This window comes from Dendropsophus ebraccatus, chromosome 11 (assembly GCF_027789765.1).
Source record: "Dendropsophus ebraccatus isolate aDenEbr1 chromosome 11, aDenEbr1.pat, whole genome shotgun sequence".
NCBI classification, from domain to species: Eukaryota; Metazoa; Chordata; class Amphibia; order Anura; family Hylidae; genus Dendropsophus; species Dendropsophus ebraccatus.
The window spans coordinates 72668436-72692984 of NC_091464.1; the positions used below are offsets into that span (position 1 = coordinate 72668436).

The 24549-nt window shown below is 42.2% G+C and overlaps 1 protein-coding gene across 1 annotated transcript in view; it reads right to left on the reverse strand.

Annotated features, from left to right (window-relative positions):
• The window catches only part of TMPRSS15 (transmembrane serine protease 15), a 302887-nt gene extending 278833 nt beyond the window's left edge, over window positions 1-24054 (reverse strand). The window contains exons 1-2 of the mRNA XM_069945651.1: window positions 23720-24054; window positions 15831-15958 (exon numbers count right to left, since the gene is read on the reverse strand). Coding sequence (XP_069801752.1) covers window positions 15831-15958; window positions 23720-23861 — 270 coding nt within the window. The 5' untranslated portion in view covers window positions 23862-24054. The remainder of the gene's footprint in view (window positions 1-15830; window positions 15959-23719) is intronic.
• Between the last annotated feature and the right edge of the window lie 495 nt (window positions 24055-24549).

The window sequence follows — 24549 nt, forward strand, 5'->3', positions numbered from 1 at the left end:
TGTTGTGACTATACTATGTGGGTGCTACAAAAGGGGATATACTATGGGGGCTACACAGGGGGAAGGGCTATACTATGTGGGGGGCCTATATTATGTGGGACTGCACAGGGCATCTATATTATGTGTGAGGGGGCTATATCATTTAGGGGCTGTACATGGGGACCTGTGCTATATAAGTTCTGCTGCTCAGTGGGACCTATGATATATGGGGACTGCTGCACGGGGGAGCTTACTATAGGGGAGGATTGAAGTCGCCCATATAATGACATAGCACAGAGAGGGTCTAATACTATATAGGCACACGGAACTGCCTGACTGCTTATGTGGGAGCACAGAGGGGGCACTATTACTGTGTAAAGCAATGGGGAATATAAGGTTATAATGAGGTATAAGGTTAGGATGATGCTGGAGCGTGGAGCCTAAAGTGTTTGTCTCGCAGATTCTGGGGAGAAGAGTCATGGCTGGAGAAATCTTCATGATGGGCTGAGCCAGATGGAAAGAAAAGGAAAAAACAGACAACTTTGACTACCAAAAAGTCACTTATGATTCATGTAGGAAGACGCCTCCTGTAAGTCTCTGGATGTAACTGCACAATCATGCATAATCACTTTTTGGGTGCATTCACACGTACAGGATCTGCAGCAGATTTGATGCTGGGTTCCGTCATTGAGTAACAAAGATATCTGCAGCATCAAATCTGCTGCAGATCCTGTTTGTGTGAACGTACTCTTAAAGGGGTTGTCCGGCGAAAAAAAATTATTCACAGAATAACACACATTACAAAGTTATACAACTTTGTAATGTATGTTATGTCTGTGAATGGCCCCCTTCCCCGTGTCCCACCACCCCCACCCGTGTACCCGGAAGTGTGGTGCGCTATACATTACCTGTCGCGTGCCGACCACGGTCTCCGATCGTCAGCAGTGACGTCTTCTTCGGGAGCTTGGCGGATCTTCCCGAGTGCCGGCCGCCCTCTGCAGCGTCATCCGAAGCTCAGCCGCGATTGGCTGAGCATAACTGTGCTCAGCCAATCGCGGCTGAGCAGCTGATGACGTTGGCCGCGTCATCAGCCGCTCAGCCGCGATTGGCTGAGCACAGTTATGCTCAGCCAATCGCGGCTGAGCTTCGGATGACGCTGCAGAGGGTGGCCGGCACTCGGGAAGATCCGCCAAGCTCCCGAAGGAGACGTCACTGCTGACGATCGGAGACCGTGGACGACACGACATGCGGTGAGTATAATGCACCACACTTCCGGGTCTAGCGTGGGTGGGGGGAAACACGGGGAAGGGGGCCATTCACAGACATAACATACATTACAAAGTTGTATAACTTTGTAATGTGTGTTATTCTGTGAATAATTTTTTTTCGCCGGACAACCCCTTTAAGGCCTGTAGATCCTTTATATAGCTTGATCTCTACCTCTATGTGGTCACTGCTAGAGATGAGTGACCTAAGTTTAGGTTCACATGAACCCAAATGATCTGAACTTCATCTCAAGTCAATGCTGAGGTAGAATATTGCATTTTATTTACTGGTGGTATAAAGAGAATATTATTTATAGACAGTACAGCAGTATTATCCAGTCACTGTATGACGGCAGTGGTCATGGTATTATTTGTCCTATGTATACTAATTTTATTGGTTATACTTGTGTTCACATAGTGGATTTTATTCAGTGACAGCATAGTGGTATTAGTTATGTTGTAGTGATGATGGTGGTTGAGGTATTATCTTTTACTTGTATACTGTAAGGCTGCGTTCACACTACGTATATTTCAGTCAGTATATGTATATTTCAGTCAGTATTGTGGTCCTCATATTGCAACCAAAACCAGGAGTGGATTAAAAACACAGAAAGGATCTGTTCACACAATGTTGAAATTGAGTGGATGGCCGTCATTTAATGGCAAATATTTGCTGTTATTTTAAAACAACGGCTGTTATATTGAAATAATGGAATAATGAATAATAATGAAAATAATGAATAATAATAATGAAATAATCCACTCAATTTCACCATTGTGTGAACAGATCCTTTCTGTGTTTTTAATCCACTCCTGGTTTTGGTTGCAATACTGACTGAAATACAGTATACTGACTGAAATATACGCAGTGTGAACATAGCCTTATAATGGTAGTATAAGTCTCTTTATAATAGATTGGTCAGTAACAGTATGGCGGTAATATTTATAATGATAATATGCGCTTTCTGTTTACTAGTGTTATTTGGTAACCATGACAGCTATTTAGAGATATACAGTACTATCATGCATAGAAAATTGTCTTACCAGTGCTAATATTACACAGGATATGAGTAATATTATTTTACATATCCTAAAAATTTCCCCAGGACCCTACTTATATATATTATCACTGCTGTAGCCTGTTGTTGTAGATAGATAGATAAATAGGAGATAGATCGATAGATAGATAGATAGATAGATAGATAGATAGATAGATAGGAGATAGATAGATAGACAGATTGATAGACAGATAGGAGATAGATAGATAGATAGATAGGAGATAGATAGATAGACAGATTGATAGACAGATAGGAGATAGATAGGAGATAGATAGATAGATAGATAGATAGATAGGAGATAGACAGACAGACAGATAGATAGACTTGGCACCATTTCCGTCAATAAAAATGAGTTGCAATACAACACAACACAACCTAAGTGTGATATGGTATGTGGGCTGGAGGGGTGTGAGTGCCAGGGCTGATTTTAAGTCCCAGTCCGGCCCTGCTGATTGCATAGTGTGGGGCGATGCTATATCCTAGAAGCACAGTGTGTGGCAGTATAATATCTAGAAGGCATAATTTGTGGCTTTAGTATATCCTGGGGACACTGCATGTGGCCGTATTATATCCTAGGGGCAGATTGTGTTGCAGCATTATATCCTGGGGACACAGTTTATGGAAGAATTATATCCTAGGGGCACAGTGTATGGAAGTATTATATTCTGGGGCACAGTGTATGGAAGCGGCCTGAACATCACAAATTTTTTGTATGTTGGAGGATGCTGAGGGCAGAGAATTGAGATCTGTATGGGTCACTCTAGAAAAATTTTACAGACATTTCTATACTTTTTAATTCAAGGATGCATTCACACATCCAGGATCTGCTGCAGACTGATGCATACATTTAGTTACATTGATATCTGTAACGCCAGGAGTAGTGGATCCTCTGTACCATCACTAGCGATGGCATAAACCGCACCAGGGAGCAGAGTCTAAGGGGCCGCTGGCCTTCACCAGAGCCCGCCGCAAGGCGGGATGAGCTTGCTGCGGCAGGCGACCCCCTAGGTCGCTACCCCTGGCTTGTTTTCTAGTGACGGCGGGCGAGGTGTGGCAGGAGATAGTGCTGGCAGTGGTCGATAGGCGTAACCGCAGGTGACAGGCAGTGCACAGGAACAACGAACTAGGCAGCGGGCAGGAACTAAGGACAGGGACAGCGGACAGGAACAACAGGGAGCTGGGCCAAACGCTATGGGAAGCATGTAGAGGCTCCAACACGAGGGACAGGGCATGCTGGGATTTATAGGGAGTGATTAGTGCAACTTCCAATTAGGGGCGGACTGGCTCTTTAAATCTGAGACAGCCGACGCGCGTGCCCACTGGCACAGCGAGAGACAGGAGCGGAGGAAGGTGAGGTGCCCCCAGGGGCCGAACTAGCAGCAGTGCTGGATCCCGGTACTGGGACACCGGCAGCTGCCAGCGGGAAGGAGGAGTTGCGGCGGCGGCCCGAAGCACGGGACGCCACCGCAACCGTAACAATATCTGCAAATCTGCAGCAGATGCTGTATGTGTGACTGCATCCTTAGATCCCATTCACACATCAGTAACCCTGTCTGTTGTTGCAGTCCAGCCACTGTGGACAGGGTTACAGATGTGTTTCAGTAACTGTCCGCATTTGCAAGGACCTACCGTCTAATAGGTGACACGGACGCACAATGGCTTAGTCGTTTTTTTTGTGCACGGATCATGTCCCCAAAATGTTTCCGTAACACCTACAGATGTATGTAGAAATCAAGTAGCCTGCATGTGTGACATGGTGTGTGCATGCAGCCATAATGTCACCTGATTTATCCGGATATAACAATTATTAGGATCCAACTTTCACCACATTATAGAATTATGTGTAGGTTTGGGTCTATTATACAGTAAGAAACCAGATACTCTCTAGAGCCGTGTTTCTCAACCTGCGGTACGCATACCGCAGGGGCTACGCGGCGCAGGTTGAGAGGGTACGCGCAGGGCCCTATCTGACACAAGTATCTGGCTACCCAGCTGCTCACACTGTCAGCTGTGAGTGTACCATATCTGGCCTTAGCCCTGCAGCCTCCACTCACTAGGGGGCAGCATATCACTCATGTGTCCCCATAGTGTGCAGCAGGGATGGTCTCTGTGTGCTACCTCAGAAGAGAGGAGTTCAGCAGTCTGCTAATACAAGGAAGCTGCAGACTTCCCTCCATTATGGCTGCTGCCAGGTCCAGCACAGTGTACATGAAGGAGACTGCCCCAGTATATAAGGAGTCAGTATATACTGTGGGAGTGCAGTGTCTCTATACAATGTGCCAGCCCTGGTGTTGTGTACATCCCTGCTGCACTGCCACAGTATATCCAGAGTCTGTATATACTGGGGCAGTCTCCTTCATGTACATTACTTACTGCAGGAAAGAGTAGGGACAGGTGCAGATAGATTTTCTTAATTTTCTTTTGTGTGTGTGTGTGTGTGTGGGGGGGGGTTTGATAATTAAATCGAGAATTATCCCAAAAATTTTGGCCGTATTGCCCAGATGATGATAATGATAATAATAATAATAATAATAATAATTCTGCATGCTGCACTATTTTGTCAGGTTGTGTTATTATTTGGCTAGGATGTGGCGCTATTGTTTGTCCTATGTGTAATATTATTATTGGTGGTATTGATTTTGGTGTACTGGATTTTAGATGGTAACAATATGGTGATAATATTTATCACCATATCATGTAGTGGTAATGTGGTCACTATGTAGTGGTTGTGGTAAGTCACTATGTAGTAGTAGTGGTGGTAAGTCTTCATTGTGTGGTGGCAATACATGGCTTTTACATACTGTCAGCTTTATTACAGCAGGTTTTCTTAAACTAAAATAAAAAAAAAAATTATTTGTCACAGAGAAATGGCAAAACTTTTATCAGTCAGGGTGTGATTGATCAGGAGAACAAACTGCTGTCTCTCCCTGCTCCATGTGAATGAGACAGCCCTATAAACTTAGGCCTTACTCACACGTTCAGTAATATTTTCTAGTCTTGAAACAACCCACTAAAAATTACGGATTGGACATCCGTAGTACATCCGTATTTCCGTAGATCCATTTTTACTACTGACTGCTTTATACAAGTTAATAAAGTTAATAAACCCCTAAAATAATTCACATGATCGCTTGTCAGCCTGTGGTTGCTTAGAAACAGAACCTTGTGACGTATGAGTCATCCGTATTTTTTTTACGGGAATACGGAAATACGGATGCCAAACATGTTGCAATCCGTAAACAATTGATTTCAAGAGAGGATCCGTAAAAAAATCTGGGTCCGCACTAGTACATGTCATTTTTTTTCCCAGCATTGACATTCATCTACTGATAGTGTGAACAGCCCAATAGACATCAATGTGCACTAACTCGGATACAGAAATACGGATCCGTAAATTATGGGACATGTGAATAAGGCCTTAGGGTGCCTTCACACCTACCGGATCCACAGCGGATCTCACTTCTGCGGATTCGAAGCGAGAACCGCTGCGGATCCGGTATCAATTCACCCCTATGATAGCACATATTCGCAGCGGGATTGACATCCCGCTGTGAATATGTGCTTTAACTCCCTGGTGCCCGCAGCCCCGCCGTCACATCCCTCCCATCCCGGCCACATCCCCCCATCAGCCCATCTCCGGCCCGCCGCCGCGAGCATACATTACCTGCTCGGCGGCGCGGCTGCAGTGAGGCTCCCGGCTCCGGTCCGACTCAGCTGATCTGATCTGCGGGCTGGGGGTGGGCTGATGGGGGGATGTGGCCGGGATGGGGGGATGCGACGGCGGGGCTGTGGGCACCAGGGAGATAAAGCACATATTCACAGCAGGATGTTAATCCGGCTGCGAATATGTGCTATCATAGGGGTGAATTGATACCGGATCCGCAGCGGTTCTCGCTTCAAATCCATAGAAGTGAGATACGCTGTGGATCCGGTAGGTGTGAAGGCACCCTAAGGCTGCGTTCACACTACGTATATTTCAGTCAGCATATCTCAGTCAGTATTGCAACCAAAACCAGGAGTGGATTAAAAACACAGAAAGGATCTGTTCACACAATGTTGAAATTGAGTGGATGGCCGCCATATAACAGTAAATAACGGCCATTATTTCAATATAACAGCCGTTGTTTTAAAATAACAGCAAATATTTGCCATTAAATGGCGGCCATCCACTCAGTTTCAACATTGTGTGAACAGATCCTTTCTGTGTTTTTAATCCACTCCTGGTTTTGGTTGCAATACTGACTGAAATATACTGACTGAAATATACGTAGTGTGAACGCAGCCTATTAGGGTGCGTTTACACAGAGAGATTTATCTGACAGATTTTTGAAGCCAAAGCCAGGAATGGATTTAAGAGGAGGAGAAATCTTAGTCTTTCCTTTATGACCTGTTCTCTGTTTATGGTCTGTTCCTGACTTTGGCTTCAATAATCTGTTAGATAAATCTGTGTCAGGGTATAAACCCACACACCGTATACACAGCAGATACGCAGCAAATACGAAGCAGATGTGATGGTAAAGATTTGATGCTGTGTTCGGTTATTTAGATCTAATCTGCTGCGTATTTGCTGCGTATCGCAGTAGTAAATACGCTGCATATACGGTGTGTGGGTTTATACCCTCAATGCAGCTTTACCCGACTTTCTCATTCAGGTGACAATGCTGGCGGAATGTGCGGAGTGTGGACTTCTTTCAGTTTGTTCTCTTGATTTGTCTGAACATTCAAACTCTGACTGATCAAAATTTCTGATATGTTTTTATGACATATGAAAAGTTTTTTTTTTCTGGTGACAAAAGTTAGCATCAACCCTGGGTATGTGGGAGGCACTTATGGCACCAGGACATTGCTCAATGTTAGCAACGCAAATCCCCACTGCTCACCTTCATGCCTCCATCTAGCTGTGAGGGGCACAACTGGCTACAAGGGTCATATCTGCCTACAGGGGGCATGCTTGATTGTATGGATCATAGCTGCCTACAGGGGGCATACCTAGCTTCAAGGGGGAATATCTGGCTCCAGGGGATATACCTGGTTGTATGGGTCATACTTGGCTACCTGAGGCATATCTGATTGTATGGGTTATAGCCGTATACAAAGGGCACATTTGGCTGCAAGGGTTATGCTGGGCTACAAGAGGCATAACTGACCACAGGGCAAATACCTGGCTACAGTGGGGCATATCTGCCTGCAGGAGGCATACTGACTTGTATCAGTTGTACTTGGCTGCATAGGGCATACCTGGCTACAAGGGTCTTTTCTAGGCAAAAGAGGCATACCTGACCATAGGGGTTATATCCAACTTCGGGGGTGGGGGTGGGGGTTGGCATATCTTGCTGCAGGGGGGCATGATACAAGAGGTACATCCAGCAGCAATAGACATACTGTACCTGGCTGCAAGGGGTATATTTGGATACAAGTGGCATATCTGGCTGCATAGGACATATCTAAGTACATGGGGCATATCAAGCTCCAGGGGCATATGTGACTACATGTGGCATGCCTAGTTGTACTTGGTACTTGGACACACAGATAAGTCACATTGTTATGGGGGGATCTGATCTGGAAATGAACTGCTGACAGAGACTTTATACACAGCCTATAGCTGCAGTGGGATTTCGGCACAAATTAGTCAACATTTATAACCAATCACATCCTTGGGTGGGTACACGGCTGGAGCATCCCATCACATGGAGGTACTTGGCTTGAAATGGTTGAGAAACACTGCTCTAGAGTAACATAGAAAGTTTATTAATGTCAATCTCATTTTTAGGTCAAAAGAGTGACATATAATGGGCAAAGAGGGACATGGGTTAAAAGTAGGGACTGTCCCCCCAAAAGAGGGACACTTGGGATGTATGTGAGTGACATTTTTATGTCCAAAGGCATAACATGCGGCAGTTCTATATCCTGGTTGCATAGTGTGGGGCGATGCTATATCCTAGAAGCACAGTGTTTGGCAGTATAATATCTAGAAGGCATAATTTGTGGCTTTAGTATATCCTGGGGACACTGCATGTGGCCGTATTATATCCTAGGGGCAGACTGTGTTGCAGAATTATATCCTGGGGCACAGTGTATGGAAGCGGCCTAAACATCACTATTTTTTTGTATGTTGGAGGATGCTGAGGGCAGAGAATTAAGATCTGTATGGGTCACTCTATAAAAATTTTACAGACATTTCTATACTTTTTAATTCAAGGATGCATTCACACATCCAGGATCTGCTGCAGACTGATGCATACATTTAGTTACATTGATATCTGTAACGCCAGGAGTAGTGGATCCTCTGTACCATCACTAGCGATGGCATAAACCGCACCAGGGAGCGGAGTCTAAGGGGCCGCTGGTTTTCACCAGAGCCCGCCGCAAGGCGGGATGAGCTTGCTGCGGCAGGCGACCCCTAGGTCGCTACCCCTGGCTTGTTTTCTAGTGACAGCGGGCGAGGTGTGGCAGGAGATAGTGCTGGCAGTGGTCGATAGGCGTAACCACAGGTGACAGGCAGTGCACAGGAACAACGAACTAGGCAGCGGGCAGGAACTAAGGACAGGGACAGCGGACAGGAACAACAGGGAACTGGGCCAAACGCTATGGGAAGCATGTAGAGGCTCCAACACGAGGGACAGGGCATGCTGGGATTTATAGGGAGTGATTAGTGCAACTTCCAATTAGGGGCGGACTGGCCCTTTAAATCTGAGACAGCTGACGCGCGTGCCCACTGGCACAGCGAGAGACAGGAGCGGAGGAAGGTGAGGTGCCCCCAGGGGCCGAACTAGCAGCAGCGCTGGGTCCCGGTACTGGGACACCGGCAGCTGCCAGCGGGAAGGAGGAGTTGCGGGGGCAGCCCGGAGTGCGGGACGCCACCGCAACCGTAACAATATCTGCAAATCTTTAGCAGATCCTGTAGGTGTGACTGCATCCTTAGATCCCATTCACACATCAGTAACCCTGTCTGTTGTTGCAGTCCAGCCACTGTGGACAGGGTTACAGATGTGTTTCAGTAACTGTCCGCATTTGCAAGGACCTACCGTCTAATAGGTGACACGGACGCACAATGGCTTAGTCGTTTTTTTTTGTGCACGGATCATGTCCCCAAAATGTTCCCGTAACACCTACAGATGTATGTAGAAATCAAGTAGCCTGCATGTGTGACATGGTGTGTGCATGCAGCCATAATGTCACCTGATTCATCCGGATATAACAATTATTAGGATCCAACTTTCACCACATGATAGAATTATGTGTAGGTTTGGGTCTATTATACAGTAAGAAACCAGATACTCTCTAGAGCCGTGTTTCTCAACCTACGGTACGCATACCGCAGGGGCTACGCGGTGCAGGTTGAGAGGGTACGCGCAGGGCCCTATCTGACACAAGTATCTGGCTACCCAGCTGCTCACACTGGCTGGCAGCTGTGAGTGTACCATATCTGGCCTTAGCCCTGCAGCCTCCACTCACTAGGGGGCAGCATATCACTCATGTGTCCCCATAGTGTGCAGCAGGGATGGTCTCTGTGTGCTACCTCAGAAGAGAGGAGTTCAGCAGTCTGCTAATACAAGGAAGCTGCAGACTTCCCTCCATTATGGCTGCTGCCAGGTCCAGCACAGTGTACATGAAGGAGACTGCCCCAGTATATACTGTGGGAGTGCAGTGTCTCTATACAATGTGCCAGCCCTGGTGTTGTGTACATCCCTGCTGCACTGCCACTGTATATCCAGAGTCTGTATATACTGGGGCAGTCTCCTTCATGTACATTACTTACTGCAGGAAATAGTAGGGACAGGTGCAGATAGATTTTCTTAATTTTCTTTTCTTTTCTTTTGGGGGGAGGGGGGGGGGGGGGCGATAATTAAATCGAGAATTATCCCAAAAATGTTGGCCGTATTGCCCAGATGATGATGATGATGATGATAATAATAATAATAATAATAATAATAATAATACTGCATGCTGCACTATTTTGTCAGGCTGTGTTATTATTCGGCTAGGATGTGGCGCTATTGTTTGTCCTATGTGTAATATTATTATTGGTGGTATTGATTTTGGTATACTGGATTTTAGATGGTAACAATATGGTGATAATATTTATCACCATATCATGTAGTGGTAATGTGGTCACTATGTAGTGGTTGTGGTCAGTCACTATGTAGTAGTAGTGGTGGTAAGTCTTCATTGTGTGGTGGCATTACATGGCTTTTACATACTGTCAGCTTTATTACAGCAGGTTTTCTTAAACTAAAATAAAAAAAAAAAAAATTATTTGTCACAGAGAAATGGCAAAACTTTTATCAGTCAGGGTGTGATTGATCAGGAGAACAAACTGCTGTCTCTCCCTGCTCCATGTGAATGAGACAGCCCTATAAACTTAGGCCTTACTCACACGTTCAGTAATATTTTCTAGTCCTGAAACAACCCGCTAAAAATTACGGATTGGACATCCGTAGTACATCCGTAGTACATCCGTAGTACATCCGTATTTCCGTAAATCCATTTTTACTACTGACTGCTTTATACAAGTTAATAAAGTTAATAAACCCCTAAAATAATTCACATGATCGCTTGTCAGCCTGTGGTTGCTTAGAAACAGAACCTTGTGACGTATGAGTCATCCGTATTTTTTTTACGGGAATACGGAAATACGGATGCCAAACATGTTGCAATCCGTAAACAATTGATTTCAAGAGAGGATCCGTAAAAAAATCTGGGTCCGCACTAGTACATGTCATTTTTTTTCCCAGCATTGACATTCATCTACTGATAGTGTGAACAGCCCAATAGACATCAATGTGCACTAACTCGGATACAGAAATACGGATCCATAAATTACGGGACATGTGAATAAGGCCTTAGGGTGCGTTTACACAGAGATTTATATGACAGATTTTTTAAGCCAAAGCCAGGAATGGATTTAAGAAGAGGAGAAATCTCAGTCTTTCCTTTATGACCTGTTCTCTGTTAATGGTCTGTTCCTGGCTTTGGCTTCAATAATCTGTCAAATAAATCTGTGTAAATGCAGCTTTACCCGACTTTCTCATTCAGGTGACAATGCTGGCAGAATGTGCGGAGCGTGGACTTCTTTCAGTTTGTTCTCTTGATTTGTCTGAACATTCAAACTCTGACTGATCAAAATTTCTGATATGTTTTCATGACATATGAAAAGTTTTTTTTCTAGTGACAAAAGTTAGAATTAACCCTGGGTATGTGGGAGGCACTTATGGCACCAGGACATTGCTAAATGTTAGCAACGCAAATCCCCTCTGCTCACCTTCATGCCTCCATCTAGCTGTGAGGGGCACAACTGGCTACAAGGGTCATATCTGCCTACAGGGGGCATGCTTGATTGTATGGATCATAGCTGCCTACAGGGGGCATACCTAGCTTCCAGGGGAAATATCTGGCTCCAGGGGGTATACCTGGTTGTATGGGTCATACTTGGCTACATGGGGCATATCTGGTTGTATGGGTTATAGCCATATACAAAGGGCACATTTGGCTGCAAGAGTCATGCTGGGCTACAAGAGGCATAACTGACCACAGGGCAAATACCTGGCTACAGTGGGGCATATCTGCCTGCAGGAGGCATACTGACTTGTATCAGTTATGCTTGGCTGCATAGGGCATACCTGGCTCCGGATTTTTTTTTTTTTAAAGTTCGGTTCGACCGGATTTCGTATTTCTTCGGATTTAATAGCTTAAAGCATCTATATGATACGGGGGTAGTGTATTTGGCTGAATTTAGGGCTCTACATGTCAGTAACATCATTATCTTTTCAATCTCTCAAAGTCAATTTTTTTTTTTAGACTTCAATATTCACCATTACAGGGTCTATGCAGGAAAAAGGTCACAAATGCAGTAAAAGAGCAGCAGTAGTCATTGGAGGCCAGTGGAGGTCCAGCAATAGTCATTTGAGGCCAGTATAGGAGCAGCAGTAGTAAACATGGAGGCCGCTCCTCTTAAAGCAATACTGACGTTACACAGGGGGTGGGCTAGTGCAACATCCCTGCTGATTGGAAGTGTTCCGGGCATCATGGGAAAGCCCGGAACACTTCCTGCTGTCAGGTAGAGGGGTCTGGGATAACAACAGACAGGTGCAGCCCTAGAACTGACACCCGCCCCAGCTGTCCCTACAGGGTCTAGGAAGTCTCCCACACCTTCCAAATCATAGCAGATCCACTTCAGGCTGGGGCTTACATCAGGGGACAGGACTGTGGAGGTAATATCTCCATAGCTTTAACCTCTCTCTCCCCAGACAGAGTGCTGCTATACTGTGCCCACATCTGCCCTGCTCATTCCACCATGCTCCCTGCAGTCTCTGTCAGCCCTTGTGTCTCCCATCCTCTCCATTACTGTACAGTAACTTATAATATCACATATTCAGCTGTTTCTGAATGTTTGTTTCATCTGTTTTACATGTTGTTCAGAATAATAAATAATTTATTTTTGGTGTGTGGAACCAATTGTCTGCATTTCTATGATTTCTTATGGGAAAATTTGCTTTGGTTTAAAAGTGGATTTGGATTACAAGCACGGTCCCAGAACAAATTATGCTCATAATCCAAGGCACCACTGTATTATATCCTAGGGACAGATTGTGTTGCATCATTATATCCTGGGGACACAGTGTATGGAAGTATTATATCCTAGGGGTACATTGTGTTGCAGTATTATATCCTGGGGCCACAGTGTATGGAAGTATTATATCCTGGGGGCACAGTGTATGGAAGTATTATATCCTGTGGGCACAGTGTATGGAAGTATTATATCCTGGGGGCACAGTGTATGGAAGTATTATATCCTGGGGGCACAGTGTATGGAAGTATTATACCCTGGGGGCACAGTGTATGGAAGTGTTATATCCTGGGGGCACAGTGTATGAAAGTATTATATCCTGGGGGGCACAGTGTATGGAAGTATTATATCCTGAGGGCACAGTGTATGAAAGTGTATCCTGGGGGCATAGTGTATGGAAGTATTATATCCTGTGGACAGGGCCCGCGTCAGCACAGGGCTTACTTGGGCAAGTGGGCCCAAACTTCACTGTAGTGCAGGGTGAGCGGCCTGAACATCAGAAGACAGAGAAGGAGCAGGACCTGTCAGCGTCCTGCACAGAGAGGGGGATGAAGGACCTTATCACATGACCTGCAGGTCCTCAATACTACAGTGTGGGGATCGGCCCAACAGAGAGGAAGTGGGAGAAGACTGAGCTGTAAGTGCTGTGTGTATATGTCAGTCAGTAAGCATGTGTGTGTGTTAGTCAGTAATGTGTGTGCATGCTAGTCAGTAATGTGTGTGTGTGTGTGTGTCAGTCAAGTGATTGTGCATAGTGGATAGATGGATTAGGGGCCCACTGAGACTCTGTCGCCAAGGGCCCGCAAAAACCTGGAGGTGGCTCTGCCTGTGGACACAGTGTATGGAAGTATTATATCCTGGGGGCACAGTGTATAAAAGTACAGTGGTACCTTAGTTTACGAGTAACTTGGTTTAAGAGCGTTTTGGTTTAAGAGCTTACAGTTTTTCAAAATTATGACTTGGTTTAAGAGCATTGCTTTGGTTTAAGAGCTCCCTGTACTGGGTGGGAGGGGGAGTGAGGGAGGGGCATATTCTGCATAGCGGGGTCTACAGCACTGTACTCTGACCCAGGAAGTCTCCCTCACCTTCCAATTCATAGCAGATGCACTTCAGGCTGGGGCTTACATCAGGGGACAGGACTGTGGGGGGTAATCTCTTTATAGCTGTAACCCCTCTCTCCCCAGACAGAGTGCTGCATGTATGTGTCCACATCCTCCCTGCTCATTCCTTTATGCTCCCTGCAGTCTCTGTCAGCCCTTGTGTTTCCCATCCTCTCCATTACTGTACAGTAACTTATATCACATATTCTGCTGTTTCTGATTGTTTGTTTCATTTGTTTTACATGTTATTCAGAACAATAAATCATTATTTTTGGGGTGTGGAACCAATTGTCTGCATTTCTATAATTTCTTATGGGAAAATTTGTGTTGGTTTAAGGGTGCCTTCACACGTACCGTATCGCTGCGTTTTTAACGATGTGTTTTTTACATGAGCGTTTTGATTTTCACATGATTTTCATGTGAAAATCAAAACTCGTATGTAAAAATCGCACCAAAAAACGCAGCGTTAAAAATGCAGCGATACGATACGTGTGAAGCTACCCTAAGAGTGGATTTGGATTACAGAGTCCCAGAACAAATTATGCTTGTAATCCAAGGCACCACTGTATTATATCCTGGGGGGCACAGTGTATGGAAGTATTATATCCTGGGGGCACAGTGTATGGAAGTATTATATCCTGGGGGCACAGTGTATGGAAGTATTATATCCTGGGGGCACAGTGTATGGAAGTATTATATCCTGGGGGCACAGTGTATGGAAGTATTATATCCTGGGGGCACAGTGTATGGAAGTATTATATCCTAGGGGCACAGTGTATGGAAGTATTATATCCTGGGGGCACAGTGTATGGAAGTATTATATCCTGGGGGCACAGTGTATGGAAGTATTATATCCTGGGGGCACAGTGTATGGAAGTATTATATCCTGGGGGCACAGTGTATGGAAGTATTATATCCTGGGGGCACAGTGTATGGAAGTATTATATCCTGGGGGCACAGTGTATGGAAGTATTATATCCTGGGGGCACAGTGTATGGAAGTATTATATCCTGGGGGCACAGTGTATGGAAGTATTATACCCTGGGGGCACAGTGTATGGAAGTGTTATATTCTGGGGTGAAGCGTGTGGCAGTATAGGTAGGTAGTGTGTGCCTGTATTATAATCTGTTGTTCCAGCTGTGGTAGTATTTCATCCAAAGAGCACGGGTAACAGTGCCCACTGTGCCTTCCAAACACCCGATACCTTACAACTTATTACAGTAACAAGGTCTCCAGCAGATACTGTGTAGACCTCCAGTTTAGTGAACTTTACTACAAGATAAATACATAAATACTAAGTAAATGCAAATTTCAATTCCCACAACTTTCCAACTTCTCATACACATGGCAGCACAGTGTTTATCCAGTGACACCTGAAGTACATATGGCAGCACATAATCATAGGGCAACCACATGCAATCAAATGCTGCCTCTGTATTATGCAGAATTACAGAGAAATACATTTTTCTAAGGCAGAATACATCCATAATACCTGAAGAAAAACAACATAAGGATCAATACAGAACAAGTAGAGTTAGTTAAATGGTCCCATGTAATTTGAAGAATAATTAGTATGAATTGGTCTTCCTTTCCTCAAAAAAAAAAAAAAAAAAAAAAAAGAAGGAGCATTGAGCAGTCTTAACTTAAAAACGTTTGGCTTTTTTTTTTCTTTAGGTTTTTTATCAAATCCATCACATCACCAAGTGCTTTTGTCTTTCAGGTCAGATGGCGTCCGTCATGACAAATTTTCAGTAAATTCTTAGCATTTATGACACTTAAAAAATGAGATTTTTTTTTTCTACTAAAAAAATAGTAAAAAAAAAAAAAAAAAAAAAAGGAAAATAAATAAATAGTTGCTTACCATCTTTTGCATATCAAAAGCAAGAGTCTTAAAGTCAGTTGAATTTTGATCTTGCAAACTGGATGTATATGTTGCCCCGGACACTATTTTGAAGGATCCCCATGTTGTACTAGTGTTGTCACTGACGACTGAGGGGGAAAAAAAGGAAAAACAAAAATCTTGTGTCAAAATTTGTATATATTGGAAATATTGTAATTTTCTAAATAAATTATTTAATTAATGTAGTTCATAACTAACGTAACCACACCGAAAAAAAAGCCTAAGAAACCATGACTATTACATTGTGTATGCCGCGCATGCAGCTTACTTGATCGCACTTACGAATTCTATACATGAACTCAGCGTGATGTAGTTTTCAATTAAGAAAGTAGATAATATTTCATGACATGTCTTTTAGCTTTTTTCCGCTATAGTTACCTACTCTATTATGGCAAGCCACTTTTATTCCTTCACATGAATGGACACATATAAAACCAACAGGTTTATTTTTTCAATTTGACATATTTCCAGATACAATAAAAATATTTTTGTTTTTCGTGCCATTCTTTAACCTCTTAACGACGCATGACGGGTATACCCATCATGCGGCCGTTAAGAGTAAACAGAGAGGGCTCCCGGCGTGAGCCCTCTCTGCAGCGCACCGTCCCCGGTTGCTAAGTGCAGCCAGGGACCGCGTGTATTAGCCGGCGCGGACGATCGCCGCGGCCGGCTAATTAACTATTCAAATGCCGCTGTCAAAGCTGACAGCTGCATTTGAATAGCAGCTGTGCCCCCTCTCCCTGGTGTCCAGTGGGGGATCTCCCCCCCGCGATGCGATCGCAGAGGGGAGATCCGTTCTAATGAGCCGGCCGGGGCTCAGCGTCGGAATGACGCTGATCCCGGCTCGGCAATCTATTCAGATGGTCTGCAGCAGACCATTATAATAGAGCACCGATCTGATGGATCATTGCTCTATTATATACACAGGATTGATCTCAATGGGAGATCAGTTCTGTGTATATAGAAGTCCCCCAGGGGGCTTCATATTACTGTAAGGGAAAGTTAAAAAAAGTGTTTTTATTAATAAAAAATCCCCTCCACTAATAAAAGTCTGAATCACCCCCCTTTTCCCATTTTACAAATAAAAATAAATAAATAAATAAACATGTTTTTTATCACCGCGTGCGTAATCGCCCGAACTATTAATTAATCACATTCCTGATCTCACACGGTAAACGGTGTAAGCGCAAAAAAATCCCAAAGTGCAAAATTGCGCATTTTTGGTGGCATCAAATCCAGAAAAAATGTAATATAAAGCGATCAAAAAGTCGTATAAGCGCAATCAAGGTACCGATAGAAAGAACACATCATGGCGCAAAAAATGACACCTGACACAGTCCCATAGACCAAAGGATAAAAGCGCTATAAGCCTGGGAATAGAGCGATTTTAAGGAACGTATATTTGTTAACAATGGTTTTAATTTTTTACAGGCCATCAGATACAATAAAAGTTATACATGTTACATATCGTTTTAATTGTAATGACTTGAGGAACATATATAACAAGTAAGTTTTTCCATAGGACACACAGCATAAAATGAAGCCCCCCCAAAGAAAAATAATTACTTTTTTTTTTTCAATTTCACTGCCCATATAATTTTTTTCTGGTTTCGCAGCATATTTTATGGAAAAATTCAGCCTGTCATTGCGAAGTACAATTAGTGACGCAAAAAATAAGGGCTCATGTGGGTCTGTAGGTGTAAAATGCAAGTGCTATGGCCTTTTAAGCACATGGAGGAAAAAACGAAAACGCAAAAACGAAAGTTAGCACGGTCCTTAAAGGGTTAATTCTTTTCATATTCTAAGTTTATCATCTGTTATTTGAAATATAATTTGTATATCAAATTGTATTACAAAATAAAAATGTATGATTTTGATAAATTTTAGAATCATTTTAGGGAGTACCTGACATGAAAAATAACATTTGATGTGTCACCAGACTTGACATCGCAGCGGGTCTCACTGCTGATACCTGTTGTGATCAGGAGATATAGCTGGGGAGAGAGGACAGTTGCAGTGCCATTCACTAATTCTTTCTAGATAGTCTCATAGATTTCCATTGACTGAATTAGCCATAATTAAAATTCAGCCAGGGAGTAAATAGCATGGCTCATGTGGTCTCTCCCCGGCTATATCTCCTGATCACATTGGATCTCAGCAGTGAGATCATCTGTGATGAATATCTTTGTCCTCACGCATGTGAAAAGTTATTTTTCTTGACAGATTATTTGTACTCAACCTTGCCATATCTAGATTGAAATAAAACACCCCACTATATGAAAAACTGATTTCTGAGTAACATATACAACCAAAATTACTGTCCATAAAAAATAAGTAAAAAAAAAATCTTACATACATTTCTTTATTACATAAATAAGAACCACCAAACCTAATAAATAAGCTACAGTAAATGTTTAGACATCAAACATGACAATGCATTTGATAAAACTTGTCATTTGTGAATACAAAGCAACAGGAGGTGACAATTAACATTCCTCTTTAGAACATTTTAATAGTGGCTAAGCAGTGCTACAAAAGTGAGGGGGGAAAAAAAAAAGCAGAACTCGTCTGCCGTGATCCCCCATTTGTGCCAAGTCTCTACTGCATATCACATGGGCAGCACGGTGGCTCAGTGGTTAGCACTGTAGCCCTGCAGGGTTCAAATCCCACCAACGGCAACATCTGCAAAGAGTTTGTATGTTCTCTCCATATTTGCGTGGGTTTCCTCCGGTTACTCTGGTTTCCTCCCAAAACATACAGATAGGTGAATTTAGATTGTGAGCCCTATTTGGGACAGGGAGCAATACATGGCAAAAAAATATAATAAAAAATCATATATATATATATAATCGTGTTTCCTACTGTATATGTGTTTTCCTATGTTAGAAGAGTAAAACAGACTGCGGACAGTTCACACATACCGTATCGCTGCGTATTTAACACTGCGTTTTTTATCGCTGCATGTTTGGTGCAATTTTTACATGCGAGTTTTGATTTTCACATGATTTTCATGTGAAAATCAAAACTCGCATGTAAAAATTGCACCAAACACGCAGCAATAAATATGCAGCGTTAAATACGCAGCAATACGGTATGTGTGAAGCTACCCTAAAGGGGCTGTCCTGCAAAAATCTTTTTCTTTCAAATTAACTGGTGTCAGAAAGTTACATAGATTTCTAATTTACTTCTATAAAAAAATCTTCAGTCTTCCCACTCTTATCAGCTGCTGTAAGTCCTGCAGAAAATGTTGTTTTCTTTTCAGTCTGACACAGTGCTCTCTGCTGACATCTCTGGCCGAGACAGGATCTCTCCAGAGCAGGAGAGGTTTTTTTTATAGGGATTCCCATTGAAAACCGTTCCTTCTCTGGAGAGTTCCTGTCTTGGCCAGAAATGTCAGCAGAGAGCACTGTGTCAGACTGAAAAGAAAACAAGATTTCCTGCAGGATATACAGCAGCTAATAAGTATGGGAAGATTTTTTTTTTAATAGAAGTAAATTACAAATCTACATAACTTTCTGACACCAGTTGAATGGAAAGAAAAAGATTTTCGCAGGATAATCCCTTTAAACCTACAACAAAGTGTGGACTGCAATTTGAGGGGTGTCAACTATCTCAAAGCTGGCAGATGCTGATTGCAGCTAGTGAGTAACCCGCAGATTGTCATAAGGTGGAGGATGGGGGCAAGAAAATAGTACATGAAGTTTGCTGCTGCTGAATTTTAAGGGCCAGAGGCCTTATGAGAGCTTGTGTCTCATAAGGCCAGTATTGCTTATGTTAAAAGCTGGTGGACAGTGCGAACTAGATACCAGTATGTCAACACACTCAAATGGATGTAGGTGCCAGTTGAAGAAGATTTCATAGAGAAAAAAATTAACTGTACACCATGTCTTAAAGGGAACCTGTCACCCCCCGTGTCGGGGTGACAGGCTCCCGGCCCCCCGCTGCAGCACCCTATACTCACCTGATCCCGCCGGGTCCCGCTTCTTGAGCCGGTCGGGTGACTGAGATATCAGCGCCCGAAGCCCAAAACCTGTCATTCTCTATGAGCATTGGACTCATCTGAGGAGCGCGCGCGCCTGGCTTCGGGCGCTGATATCTCAGTCATCTGACCGGCTCAGGAAGCGGGACCCGGCGGGATCAGGTAAGTATAGGGTGCTCCAGCGGCGGGTCGGGAGCCTGTCACCCCGGCACCGGGGGGTGACAGGTCCTCTTTAAGTTGCCATCCTTTTTTTGTATTTTATTAATGTGTTTCTTGTTTAATGATAGTTTTCAACACAGGTAAATATTAGGCTATAAGCATGTTTCTAGTATACCATATGACTGCTAAAGGTTTCAGTATATACAGTATGCATAAAGCAGGAAGAGAATTGTGTTGCACACTGTTAAGAGAGTAATGGAAGCCAGAGCTCTATTATTATTATTATTATTATTATTATTATCCTCCTACTAATATTACAAAGACCAGAAATATTTTTTGCATCTTTTGGTTCCAACCAGAAATATGGATTCATTTACCTTATGCCATTTATAAAACTGGTAGCAGAAGAACCTTTAGGCCCCCTGAGATGACAACCTTTAGGCTTCCCCTATCGACCTACCTACCTAAACATATTATATATCTATGAATTGGTGGATATTCAGAGTTACTGAAATATCTCAACTCAAAGTCAAAGGAATAGGTTATTTGGCTTTGTAGCACACTGCAGGAACTTTAGGTTTTGAGATGAACCTAAGGTCTAGCTTCGCGACCTCCAAAATCTTCTCACATGCTTCAATGACCTGTCTCAAGAAAGAAATATTATAAATGGGGTAAAAATAGTAGTTTAGTTGACTAAAGCATAGAGCATAAATTTTTATTCTGACTGCAAGACACCGTAATATATTACAGGAAGCCCCTTTCATGATGGTTTCCAGTAGTGTTCATTACTGAAGCCTGCACGGAAAATTGATAAATTGTGTCACTGAATCCTTGAACTGGTTTATTTAAGAGTCAACTTCTGGAGAAAGGATGTAAGAGTGATGTGTTACAAAGACTACTTTCATAACGTCTTAGGAGATTGGTTTCTGGACAATAAAAAAAGTAACCATTAGGTCTTTTAATAAAAAGACTCATATAATCTATAATTCTCTGATGCCCTTACAAAGTTATTGATTTACGTTCCTTACATATTTATAGGGTATATTTGATGATTATTTGTTTCCATATCACAGCATGTAAACCTGAGCTAGAAACATCACAGTTTGTGGTATATAAAACTATTACTCCAAGATGTATAACTGACTAATATGGGGTCACAAATTGTACCGGCTTCAGAATGAGTTGTGTTTACAGAATCTATGCTGAACAACGCCACAGGCAAATGAGCAGACATAGAATGAATACAGTAACTGCAATTTGTGTTTGTTCTTTACCCAGCCAAATAGGACTAATTTAGTAACTATTCATACATTTGTGACTAAAATTAATTGCAGGAAAAAAAATCCCCTCCTACTGACTAGACATGTAAGCCTGAACTTATTTTTGCAATTTTTTTTAACTATATTTTTTATTTAACTATATTTTCAACAAAAAATAGGTGCAACACCCTTGATAAACATCCCTCTTGTCTTTCTTTCTCCTTTTCACAGACTTTCTTGAACGGCCATTGTTCTCATGGCAAAGAACGCCCATGATTGTGAAGATAACTTTGTTGTGAAAAGGACGGCTGTCCAAAAAATGGATAAATGCATAATGGGAGCATAGCCTATGTGTGTATATATAAATATGAAAGTCTAGTGCCCTCTAGTCAAACTATATACATATACAGTATATGAAAGTCTAGTGCTCTCTAGTCAGACTATATGTGTATGGATGTTTACTGCTCTCTAGTCACACTAGTGTGTGTGTGTGTTAGTGTGCGTATGGAAGTCTAGTGCTCTCTAGTCACACACACTATATATATATATATATATATATATATATGTGTGTGTATATGCATGTATATGTCTAGTGCTCTCTAGTCACACTGTGGACTATGAAGTAACAAGTGACAGCTTCAACAAATTTCTTCCCTTGTGAGTTCAATCCCGTTCTCCCATCTATCAATTACGTGCCATGTGAGTTCATAACTAAAATATACATAGATTTTTTTTTTTTTTTTTTAACAATGGAAAATGTTCTGTATTGACTGAATGTAACAAAATGTTAAAGGTTTTTTGTGGTAAGGCAATTTGTTAAACGAAGGTCAAGGATTTATGTGGCTACTTTTCAGACTGAAAAAACAAACTATATGTTTTTGTTATACAATGACTAATAAAAGATAGTGTTATGATGGTAGAATGTGCCCAGCATCATGTAATATGTTTATTGAGGGAAAACCTTGTTAGAGAAAAATGTTTAGATTTCTAAAATCCACTATTATAAGACACTTGGTATTGCAGTTAAATAGTTAAATTAAATCTGTCCCTTTACACACACACACGAGAAAAAAAAAAAAAAAAATTGACATGCTATAGAGATGTGTAAATGATTTTGATAGGTAGAAGTCTGGGTATTATGATCCCACCCAATCGCCAGACAGTCTGTAGCAGTCCACAGCTGAGAGCTTTTATACCTGCTCTCTGTGTATTTTATAGAAGATGGTCCCATAGACATTCATTAGGAGTCTTACAGGACCACCCCCAGTGCACTACAGTACATAATTAACATATTAAGAAAAATAAAATTTATCGTTAACAGGGCAGCCAACCTTCCAAATAAAGTCATGCCTTAATAGAATCTAATCCAGCTAACCGGGCGCTAGATTTGCTTTAAATATTTTTGCAAATACATTCATTTGGCAAACTTACCTGCTTCTCCAGATATCCCTGTGCTTTCACTCCCCTTATTGAGAAATCAATGTCTAAGTTACTAACCACCACTCTACTCTAAAGGCAGTGGTCTGGTTGGTATATAGACAAGCCCAAGGTCTACTCTGTAATCATGTAATATTACTAGTATTGCATTCAGATTCATTCTGATCTGAATGATTGCTCATAAAAATCCTCTAGAGTGTTTCTCAACTCCAGTCCTCAAGACCCACCAACAGGTCATGTTTTGAGGATTTCACAGGTGATACAATTATAGTCAGTGCACCAGTAACTGCCACAGCTGTTCGTTGTATGGGATATCCGCAAAACATGACTTGTTGGTGGGTCCTTTGCTGCGTTTACACGGAACGATTATCATGCAAATTCGCACGATAACGGTCAAATCCGAACGATAATCGTACGTGTAAACGCAGTGAACGATCAACGATTGATCTTTCAACAGGTTCTCAAATCGTCGTTGATCGTTCGCATAAAATTCACAGATCGTTTCATGTGAACATTCGTTCGCCGATTTAAACAATGTGTGAAATAGGCTTTAAGCGACCGCAAAACGAATTTCCGTACGATATATCGTACCGTCTAAACGCTGCTCGTTATGAAAAAAAAATGTTACTCCGACATCGTTAATCGTACGATCGGGCGAATTATCGTTCCGTGTAAACGTAGCATTAAGGACTGGAGTTAAGAAACACTGCTCTAGATGGTATATAAAAAAAAGTGTTTAAAAAGCTTAAAAATTATTTTAACATAAACAAAAATCTCCTATATTAAATATTGGCTATATCAATAAATGACTGACACAGGAGAAGAAATTCCTCTATATTCTGATATCAGAACATAATATTTTAATAACGATAATACTATTTTTTATTATTATTATTATTATTATTATTATTTACAGGCAACCCATAATGGTGCAGATATGAAAAGGGAATAGAGGACTAAGTGAACTGATTAAAAAAAACAACAATAATATATTCCATCATCTTCAAGGGTCTTACCAGATTGTAGATCTTTGGTTGCAATCCATGCAAACACTATGAGCCCGATACAGACACATATGAACATAACAAGCAGTGTGATGAGCCATATTTCCAAATTGGTGAAGGGTTTTCTCTTGCTCTTCTTCTCTTTCTCCATCATGTAAATGACCCTTTGAGCCTAAAACCTTCTTGCTTTATAATAAAGGTTATGACAGCCTCATACAACAGAAGGAATACATTTATATACAGATAACCACTTAAAGTACTCCCATCATTAATCTTGGGTGATGCATCTCAGACAGGCCACAGGAGTTCTGAAAACATATTAAACACTGTGCGTCCAGCGCAGAAAGAAAACAGTGTTCACCCACCGGGGTCATAAATCTTTATTGCTGGTCATGTATCAGAAAAGATTTGTTGTGAAACTATTTAAATGGAGAACTGAAGCTATTAACATGGAGATAAATATTAACTCCTAACATATCTCTACATTGTCTGACGTATGACATCATACCTTACGGTAGCTTGAGATACATATCTAAGCACCAAACGTCCAAATCAATTGCTCAGCTACCTTATAACTCCGGATGTACCAAAGGTCTCTGTTTTACTACTTTTAGAGTCCTTGCAATGAATCTTATTACACTGTTATATGTAACTAGGGTTATTCTTAGACAAAGTGCAGCCCTGTGCCAGTACATTCCCTTAAAGCTCTGTTAAGGCTACCACTTGGGTTCCTTTTGTTAGATTTACTATATTTTCCGGCGTATAAGATGACTTTTTAACCCCGATAAATCTTCTTAAAAGTCAGGGATTGTCTTAAATGCCGAATATGGTCGCCCCATACG